The sequence below is a fragment of the Zerene cesonia genome, unplaced genomic scaffold, assembly GCF_012273895.1.
Source record: "Zerene cesonia ecotype Mississippi unplaced genomic scaffold, Zerene_cesonia_1.1 Zces_u001, whole genome shotgun sequence".
Taxonomy (NCBI): Eukaryota; Metazoa; Arthropoda; class Insecta; order Lepidoptera; family Pieridae; genus Zerene; species Zerene cesonia.
In genome coordinates this window covers 3,551,363-3,561,997 of record NW_024045131.1, presented here as the reverse complement: position 1 = coordinate 3,561,997, position 10,635 = coordinate 3,551,363, and the positions used below count along the sequence as shown (strand labels likewise).

Sequence of the window (10,635 nt, the reverse complement as noted above, 5' to 3'; positions counted from 1 at the left end):
GGGACTCGCCACACGAATATGCACCCGTCGCCGCTCGCCGACACCACGTGCTGGCAATCCGGCGTGAACCTGCGTGAGCACATGTATTAGCGTCTAGCTGTGCGCCCCGGCGTCACCCGTGGTACGTATATAGCCTATAGCACTCGGGGATCATGAAGGTATCGAGCGGTGAAAGAATTTTCGAAATCGGTCCACTAGTTTTTAAGATTTGCGCGGTCAAACAAACAAAATTATTTAGCTCTATATTAAAAGACTACCTGCACCTGCCCCTGGGTAGTCATTTATCGTAATTGAGATATATATAAACTATCCCATCTTTTAAGTTGGATCGAATTGCACACGGTGTGCAAATTTGATTAAAATCGGTTGAGTAGTTCAGGTGTGCATCGCAGACAAACAATGTGACACGTAATTTATGTATTTTAAAATAGATACGAATATGTTGAATAATAATAATTTATTTCATGGAAGATTATAATTATTATTCAGGTTAATCCCACCTTACGATACATATTTTATCTACTTTTCGAGTATTAAAAAAATATAAAAAAAACGACATTCACCTTCAAAAAAATAATAAAAATCTATCAAAAAACCGGTTTTAAACCCGTTTAAATTACCTCAACCCGGTAACGATCTCGGAATGCCCGTACATCGTTGCCATACACTCGCCCGAGTAATAGTCGTAGACGCTCAATATTTTATCTGTACTCGATGTTGCCAGATATATACCGCTGCTGTCCAGTGCCACCTGCAATTATAGTTAGAAGAATTAACAAAAATAATTGTTTATTTGTTTTAAACAATTTTAATCTAGATTGATGAAAAATGCTTTCTTTCACTAAAATTATATTAGCATTTAATAGAATTTAATGTATTTTTTTATCAAATCTGTTTTAATTATTAAGGAAGCAATGTTTAATCTAATGATTAAGTTAATATTTAAGCCATACATATGAAATTGAAATAATAAATACACTTAAATTAATATATGGAAATGCTTTATTGACAGAATGGATCACAAGTTTGACAGGATCACAAGAATGGACAGAAGTTATCTCACTTGCTCAAACACAAATACGAATATACGTACGAAAATTATTCATACTGGCAATCCTAATCGGGATAATAAGATAAACTCATGAAACTTGTATTGTCACCGATCCTTGATAAGTGTACAAAGTTTGAATTCAATCTGTCCTCCGACATAGTACATGTTAGTACACCATCACTTTTTTTTGTTTTTAAAGTGGGGAAATCTTTCATAGATACACACGGCCTCCGGGGAAAGAAGCCGTGGGTTATGTCGGATTCCTACCGACTAAAACGCCACTCAATCCGCTTTATTGAAGGGGTCACGGGATCTGGTTAGTATACATTCGCTATCCCCCGGCGGCAGACCGTCACCGGGACAGGTCATAACTAGAGCGGCAAGGTGAAAACACCACATCACGGTACACCATCACTTGCACGTCGAAAACTAACAAATCTTTCCTCAGTAACTCAGTTTGATTTCATAACAAACTACCCAAAGATATAATAAATTTACCCGAACACAAATTTAGAAAACATATAAAGTGTACTCTCATTTCTAAAGCCTACTATAAAATTGACGAATTTGTTAATGATATGAATATTGAATGGAAATTTTAATATTAATTAAGGATTGTATTTTATTTATTTTTAAGTTACTATTATTTTTAAGTAATGTTATTGATATATTGTTGTAATTGACGTTCGTAAGTGCCCCTTTGGGGTTCAAATCGAAATAAATAATTTCGACTTTGACTAACACTATAATCAACACCGATAGCAACACTTACACTACCATTAACACAACACCCCAACACTTTCACACACTTTGTTACGCACAAACACACAGTCGTACCCAATGAGAAAGCGTGTCAAAAAGTAAATCGTACCTTAGTATTTTCTTGTGTTTGATTCGGGTTAATAATATAATGAATAGATGGCGTTTAAAATCCGTTAAAAAGTTTTTAATTTCTAAATCGCACCTTGATCAGTGTACCATCCTCGGCGGTAGTGCCTCTGAAGGTTTTCGTGTGGCGGCCGTGCGACGCGCTGTACACGCGCACGTTGCGATCCTGCAATTATATTGTTGGGAATCAAAAAGTGAAATTAGGATAATATAGAAATACACCAGCTGCGTCCCGCGGTTTCACCCGCGTAAGTCCGTATCCCGTAGGAATTTCGGGAATATCGGGAGGCCCGTTTCCTTTTCCTAACCCATCCCTGTCCACTCCTTTGCAGTCATCAATCCTTTCCTAAACCGTTACCCCTTAAAAGCGGGTAGCGCAAATCGGCACATAAATTTTTCTAGATATGGTTTTCAATTGATCACAGTTTAAACAATGTCCAAGTATTATTTTTACATTATTTTATTTAAATTTAAACATTTTACATTTAGGTAGAACAATCGTTATTATTTTCTATATTACAAAGTCAATTGATAAATAAATCTCTATATATATAAAATTCTTTTGTGAGAATGTTAGTTACCTTACTCCTCCGAAACGGCAGGACCGATTCTTATGAAATTTTCTATGCATATCGGGTATGTCTGAGAACCGGCCAACATCTATTCATCATACCCCTAAATGATAAGAGTAAGACACAACAGCGTTTGCCGGGTCATCCAGTAATCTTAAAATATATTACCTGACAAGCGGTGAGTATATGCCTGCCCCCAGCATCCACTTCCATGTCATAAAGAGTAGTCCGCCCCGACACATTTTGACCGCGTGCGAATTGGTAACCGCCATCTTGCGTCTGGAAATTATATTTAAATTTAAATATATTTTAAATCACTACATAGTATAAAACAAAGTCGCTTTCTCTGTGCCTATGTTCCTTTATATGCTTAAATCTATAAAACTACGCAACGGATTTTGATGGGGTTTTTTTATAGCAAATTATTTTTATTTTTATTACAACCTTGTATAAATAAAGTTATTTTCTTTCTTTCTTCTTTTCTTTCTTTGACGAGTAGGGGGGGAAGGGGGTTAAAAATGCCCAAAGTTTGTTTGACACAATTTATGAATGGCTCTTCACATAAACATAGCAAATTCACCAAAATAAACAAATTCAAATTCAAATTTAAACACCTACTCACCATCTTCAACTGTCTAAACAGTATCGTCTTGTCCGCACCGCACGATACCATTTGCAGGCCGCTGCTCGAGCTGAGGAACCTCACGGCGGTTATGGACGACGAGTGCTCGTCCAGGGTCTGGAGTATCTGGTAGCCCTGGAATTTGAAAGATATACGATTTTATTTTATGCCGTAAACCGTCAAATGTGATGTGGAGCTGGTCGGTTCGCTGATGGTAAGCGATCACCACCGCTATTCACTACCCGCTTATATGGCGTTGGGGATAAGGAGGGATTGATAACCGGATAGTAGGAATTGATTCGGAGGGGTGGGGAAAAGGAAAGGGCCTCCGGCTCCCCCCACTCACCGAACGATACACAGTAGCATGCTACTACACGCTGGTTTTCTGTTGGGGTGTGGTACTTCATCGGTGCGAGCTGGCCCAATTCGTGCTGAAGCGTGCTCGACTCCCACACAAAGATAAGATTAGGAAATATATAAGGATAAGACCTAACACACAAATATTATAAACTCGCGAAAGCTTGCGAAAACTTGTGCATGTTTGTTTAATCAGCTGATCGGATCCATATAGTGTGAGTGGCATACACACCTTGTCCACCAGGAACACGTGTATCAGCCGGTCCCTGGAGGCGGAGGCGAGCAGGCGCGGCCTCTCCGAGTACTCCAGGCACAGCACCTCCGCGTCGTGCGCCTCCAGGGTGTGAGCTGGTGTTCCACTCCCCCCGCTGGGGTGGATCCAGATGTTGCCGGCCCTGTCGCCGGCCGCTATGTGCTTACCGCACGGGGATACGCGGACGCATCTGTTAATGCAAACATACAGCATCCTTACTGATATTATATACTAGCAGTCCGCCCCGGCTTCGCCCGTGGTACGTATATAGCCTATGGCACTCGAAGATCATGTTATATCCAACTATAGAAGACTTTTTTAAATCGCTCCAGTATGTCTTGACTTTAACGCGTAAAAACAAATTTAATTTTTATCCTTACTACCTTTTTCCCGCGGCTTCGCAGGCGTTAAATTTAGAGTAGTTTAATTAACGTTGTTGTACATATAAGTCTATCCCCAAAATAACTCCATCAAAATTCGGTATGTAGTTTTAAAGATCTAATCATGCATACATAGGGACAGACGCGGGAAGCGACTTTGCTTCACACTATTTAGTTAAATACAAGTATGCATATAGATCTGCGAATTTATGCGAAAATTATGTACATACTATCGAACCGATAACAATTCCACACACAAAATACACCACATCTATCAAAGCCCACCCACTTCCCCACCCAAAACCGACACTAAAACCTAATCGAATCGAGCACCTCCCCCATTTTTCGAGTCGGATAAAATACACAAAACAACACACACCTCACGCCAATCTTATCATCGTACGTCTTCGACTTATCCCGGTCGCTGGTGGCCGTCAGATCGACGTCCTTTAGGAATTTCAATTCAGGATCTATATATAATACCTTGTTCAATTCCTGGAATTAGAAAATGCTTTTTTATATTTGTGGGTATTTAAAAAATAAAAAGGTTTGTGACTATGATTAAAATATCACAAAGCTCATAAAAACATTAACGATGGTAAGTATTATATTGTTTTAATAGTATTCTTATTAGATACTCCATTAAAATGTAATCTCATGAAATTAAGTACATACAATATAACATTTATTGAAGCAGTTGTGGCCACGATACGACAGAAGCCGCTGGTTCGAATCCCGCCTCACGATCAATTTTATTTTTCTACTTATTAATTTTTTTCCAATATATTTTTATTATGTAATAGCGGGTAACCGAGCTAGTGGTTTATCTGATGGTAATTAATCAATCACCAACGCAGGACTACAAAAGCACTGCCAGCTTTTGGGGCAAACGATAAGGAAAGGATTGACGACGAAGAGAACAAATGAATGGATTGGGAAGGGTGAGGAAAAGGATACGGACCTCCAGCTCCCCTACTCACTGTACGAAACACAGAAGCATGCTATTATTTCACGTTGATATCCTGTGGGGTACTTCACAGGTGTTTCGAACAGTGAGTGGGAAAGTCGGAGACCCGTTTCCTTTACCTCACCCTTCCCAGTCCATTCCCTTTTTCCTTATCAATTAATCCTTTCCTTTTCCTTCACCCATAAAAGCGGGCAGCGCATTCGCAGAGGCGCTACCTCTGCTCTGATCACAGGCGGTGGTGATCACTTACCATCAGGCGCACCACCAGCTCAGTTGCCGGCTATTACATAAAAAAAAGAAATCCAAGAACATCAGAAAGCAGAGCATGCACCCACATTACTATATATATTCGGCTGTTCCGCGTGCAGGTTCCACAGGCGCACGGTGTCGTCACTGGAGCAGGTGAGGAAGGTGCCGGCGGGCAGCGGCGCCCCCGCGCCCACCATGTCCACGCCCCAGATGCACGCCGAGTGGTACAGGGCCGAGTGGGATTTGCCCACCTGGAGTTTGAGAAACAAAAAAAAAAATTTAGTAAAAATTACAAAAAATTTGAGAGGTCTCAAGGGATATCCGGATGGAATGAAATTATGTAAAAAAAAACCTGTATACCCACTACACTCAACGAAAGTAATCGTCGAGATACCGCACTGTTTAATGATAGAAAGAGAAAACGCAAATAATAGCTGTATATGAAAGACATCTCGCAGTCAGTCAGTCAGTCTCGCTGTCGAATTGGGAAGCTCATACTTTTTGAAGTCGGTTGAAAATGTCCGATCATGTATACAGATTAAAGAATATTTAACGTTCTTAAAACAACAAACTGCTAAACATAATCGCCGTTTGGCAGCGGGTTAAAACAGTAATATTCATTTTATTGACTAGTCTATTACAAATATAATAAAATTTTACGGTTTTTTTTTGTTTAAAGCGAAATTCTTATAAACGAGAGTTCATTGCAAAAACTCTTTTATTATTTTATTATACTTTTTCTTTTTCTTTTTTAATATACCTAATTGAAAAAATGAAAAAACTGTAAGAAACTATAATTTACAAAAATGTGAGGGATTCTAAAGCCTGTAACACAGTTTTTACTAACACAGGCTTTCGTTTCTACCAATATAATTGTATGTATTTAACAGTTTTAATAAAGACTTTATTATTATTATCATCTCGTGTTACGTTTTCATTTACGGCAACGCAAACAAAAAAATCAGCTCTTAAAAGCACCCCTTTAAAATTGACAAACTGCATTCAAACAACCGCATCAACCCCGGCTCACCCGTTTTATGTCCCTCACGTCCCACACGTACAAGCTGTGGTCGTTGTACACGCACGTGAGCTTGTGGTTCCTCTCGTCGTACGTCAGCGCGATCGCGTCCGGGTACCGCGCGTTCGGCGGCTGGCTGAACATGTGACTGGAAATTATATTTAAATATAGTTAGAAAAAAACATACTTTTTTTTATAATTTTTTTTTGTGATACGGTATATGTATATAGTATATGTATATAGGGTATATGTGATAGGATAGATTATAAGGCTTTATTGAAACTATATAGTGAAAAAAAAATAAAAATTTATGTCATAGCGGGCAACTGAGCTGGTGGTTCGCCTGATGGTAAGCGATCACCACCGCATGTGAATATTATAATTATATAATATGATAATAATATCGTCACCAATGCTTGATAAGTGCACATAGTTTGAATTATGTCTGTCCATGATCAGGTGACCGCGGTGACCGTGTATGTGACGATAATTATAACTGCGACAGAGAAGATTAAAGCCGCGACCGTGACTGTAACCTTGACCATAACTATGATCGTAACCAACAATATTATTTGTTGTGTTTGCGGCCAAAATTACCGCCCGTGTCCGTCTCATGATCATAATTATCACCGCGAACATAATTATGACCATAGCCAACAATATGATTTGTAACCATGGCCATGGTTATCACTTACGACCATAACCAACAAAATTATTTGTGACCATAGCCATGATTATGAGCGTAACCAGCAATACGTTTTGTACTATTGCTATGATTATGACCGTGACCCTAATGATGACCGTGACCGACTCCCAAGCCCCAAGACTCACTTAATGTTCGTCCCCTGCGCCACGTCCACCCCCAGGTAGTGCGTGCGCGGCAGCGTGGTGACGTAGCGCAGCGAGTCGGGCGCGAAGCAGCGCACGATGCCCTCGGCGCAGCCCACGAATATGTAGCCCGAGCCGATGGCCATGCAGTTCGCGCTCGCCGTCTGGAATTGTGTAACGGACTGTTATTTTCTGTCTCTGTGTTTTTTTGCCTTTTCCTTGTATCTCTGTGGGCATGTATCTATTTATTCTATTTATCCGTGTGTTTATGTGCATACATGTCCGTTTTTATATTTATTTGTGTGTCTGTTGGTATTGAGATGTTTTTTTCTTTCCAAATGTATCTAATCATCCGTGTCCCTTGTTCCCCGTGTATCTATTTGCCCCGTGTGCCCCGTTTGCCCCGTGTGCCCCTTGTGCCCCGTTTGCCCGCGTGCCCCTTGTGCCCCGTGTGCCCCATGTGCCCGCGTGCCCCTTGTGCCCCGTGTGCCCTGTTTGCCCCTTGTGCCCGCGTGCCCCTTGTGCCCCGTGTGCCCCTTGTGCCCTGTTTGCCCCTTGTGCCCCGTGTGCCCCTTGTGCCCCGCGTCCCCTTGCGCCGCTCACCCGCAGCTCGACCCACTTGTCGAGCAGGCGGCGCCCGTTGAACTCGCAGAGCAGGCCGCCGCGCGTGATCGCGTACGTGCTGCCGGCGCAGGCGCCGCGCCCGCAGGCCACGTCGCAGAACTCGTTGTCCTTCTGCTCGCCGAGGATCGCGGAGCGGCCCATCAGCGGCACCGGCTCTTTGAACTGAAATATATATATAATAATAATAATAAATAACTCTGCTTTCTGATGTTCTTAGATATATATTTATATTTTAAGCGGTTAGGTCCAATTTGAAAGCAGTGGTGACGTCGGTCTTAAAATTGTTAAAACGGAGGTTCAAATATCAGACAATATTTTTTTTTTTTGTCTTAAGTGGTGTTTTATGTTCGATCCAATAAAGGAGCAATGATCTGGGACTTAAAGTCGGGAGTTAGAGACTAGGCGAACGTGCAAGAAATAAATAGATTTTTTTTAATATCTTTGTAACATCACCACTGCTCGAAACGGTGAAGGAAAAATATTGTGAGGATATCGGCATGTCCGAGAGTCAAAAGTTCGACGACATGTGACATCTGCTAACCCTCACTTTGCCAGCTTCCTGGATTATAGCTGAACCCACATAAGAAGCCCGTGCCCCAGCAGTGGGAACATATATAGGCTAATGATAAAGTGGTTTAGAGCCGGTTTTAATCGATGGACCGTTCGTCCGTCCGTCCAACCGTAATAAATTAAATCCTAGCTCACCTTCGCATTTCTAGAATATTCCAGATACCAGAACTTGACGTGCCGGAAGCCAACTGTGACGAAATAGTTGCCACTCTCGGAGAAGCTGACAGCCTTCACACGGGACGACACCTGAAAATTTATGTAAATTAATCAAACAGTCACACTAATATCATAAATGTGAAAGTTTGTTTGTTTGGATGTTTGTCAGTCAATCACGCTGAAACTACAGAAAAGCTTGATGAAATTTAGTATACAGGCAGGGTATAACTTGGGTGATAGGCTACTTTCATCCCAATTAAATGCTCCCTTGGAATAAAATAGGAATCTTGATATCCGGGCGGAGCCGAGACAAGTGTCTAGTCATAAATAATAATAAGCAGATATCATCTTTAGTGTCCATATAATAAGGCTCAAATTTCACATTTATTTATTGTTATAACATAATATGTGGTGGATTATGGCCTGAACCCTCATAGGAGGCCTGTGTCCCAGCAGTGGGAACATATATGGGCTGATGATGATGATAATATAATATAAATTGCCTCACAGAGTATACATAAGGAAATTATTGTATTGTCACCAATCCTTGATAAGTGTAAAGTTTGAATTAAATTTGGCAGTTGGAAGTGGGTCAAAATGGTGTCTAAAGGAGTTGGTTATATACAGACATACAGCCAGCTAATAACAACGAGTTTATTGAAAGAGAAGAATCGAGATTTTCACTTCAATCCAAAAAATTGTTTCAACAGAATTGTATGAATTTTATGTGAGTTCATCCTATCCTACTAATATTATAAATGCGAAAGTTTGTAAGGATGTGTGTGTGTTTGTTGCTCTTTCACACAAAAACTACAAAACCGATTGTAATAAAATTTGGTACATAGACAGCTGGACAACTGGAATAACATATAGGCAACTTTTTATCCCGAAATTCCGCAGGTGAAACCGCATAGCGCAGCTAGTATTTAAATAAAATCCATGTTTCCACAAAACATGATGTGAGAAAAAAATAGCAGATTTTTATGTAAATGAATTTAGTGTACCTTATTGCTGGCCAATTTCAGGTTAGCCCGCCAATCCCACACATTGACGATCATGTCATGCTGCGATCCTACCGACACTAGGTATTTGGATGATGTGGAGAAAGCCTGCAAAAATCAATTATCTTCATAAGAATGCACTGCGCAGGCTATAAAGTTTTGTGAAGTGATTATAATTTCAAAAATAGTATATTTTATCTTATTACATTTAATTTTACTACTAACTACTAACCAAATACAATAATCACAAATGTTTTATATTTAAAAATTATGTTGTTGATGTTGAGCAAGCTTCAGCATGAATTGGCCCAGCTCGCACCGGGGAAGGTACCACACCCCCACAGAAGACAGACGTGAAATAGCATACTGCTACTGTTTTGTCCGGTGAGTGGGGGAGCTGGAGGCCCATATCCTGATCCCTTACCCTAACCAGTTCATTCCTTCTCCCTGTTATCAATAATTTCCTCATGCCTTTAAAACAGGCAGCATATGAACCAAGGCCTCTTTGAATGTTCATGGAGAGTGGTAATCCCTTACCATCAGGGGAACCACCAGCTCAGTTGACCGCAGACAGTTGACTTAAATAAAAGAACCATTGTACAAAAAACTGTTAATCGCAATATCCTATCCTACTAATATTATAAATGCGAAAGTTTGTAAGGATGTGTGTGCGTTTGTTGCTCTTTCACGCAAAACCTACTGAACCGATTGTAATGAAATTTCTTACGAAGATAGCTGGACAGTTGGAATAACATATAGGCAACTTTTTATATCGATATTCCTACGGGATACGGACTTACGCGGGTGAAACCGCAGGGCGCAGCTAGTATTTTAATATAACTTATAAAATATTATAATGATAACATACCACACAATTAACTCCATGAGTATGACCAGGGAATTCTGCTATCTGAACTGCTCCAGACTGACTTGGATCCTGAAATAATCATTCCTTTGTTTTATCATATCAAATAAATAAAAATTAACTAACATGGAGCAAACAAAAATAAATAAACTAATAGTTAGTATGTTTTACTAATCCGCATAAATCTTAACAGACAAGTAGATGGTCAGCCTTTTTCATATTTTATTTCAGATA

At 40.2% G+C, this 10,635-nt stretch overlaps 1 protein-coding gene across 1 annotated transcript in view; it reads right to left on the bottom strand.

Annotated features, from left to right (window-relative positions):
* LOC119838095 overlaps positions 1–10,635 on the bottom strand; it is a 98,020-nt gene that overhangs the window by 26,563 nt on the left and 60,822 nt on the right. Inside the window, exons 5-18 of the mRNA XM_038363906.1 lie at positions 10,405–10,473; positions 9,540–9,644; positions 8,515–8,625; positions 7,789–7,971; positions 7,189–7,349; positions 6,370–6,505; positions 5,426–5,590; positions 4,503–4,618; positions 3,723–3,933; positions 3,134–3,268; positions 2,680–2,790; positions 2,016–2,105; positions 621–751; positions 6–69 (exon numbers count right to left, since the gene is read on the bottom strand). Coding sequence (XP_038219834.1) covers positions 6–69; positions 621–751; positions 2,016–2,105; positions 2,680–2,790; positions 3,134–3,268; positions 3,723–3,933; positions 4,503–4,618; positions 5,426–5,590; positions 6,370–6,505; positions 7,189–7,349; positions 7,789–7,971; positions 8,515–8,625; positions 9,540–9,644; positions 10,405–10,473 — 1,788 coding nt within the window. The remainder of the gene's footprint in view (positions 1–5; positions 70–620; positions 752–2,015; positions 2,106–2,679; positions 2,791–3,133; positions 3,269–3,722; positions 3,934–4,502; positions 4,619–5,425; positions 5,591–6,369; positions 6,506–7,188; positions 7,350–7,788; positions 7,972–8,514; positions 8,626–9,539; positions 9,645–10,404; positions 10,474–10,635) is intronic.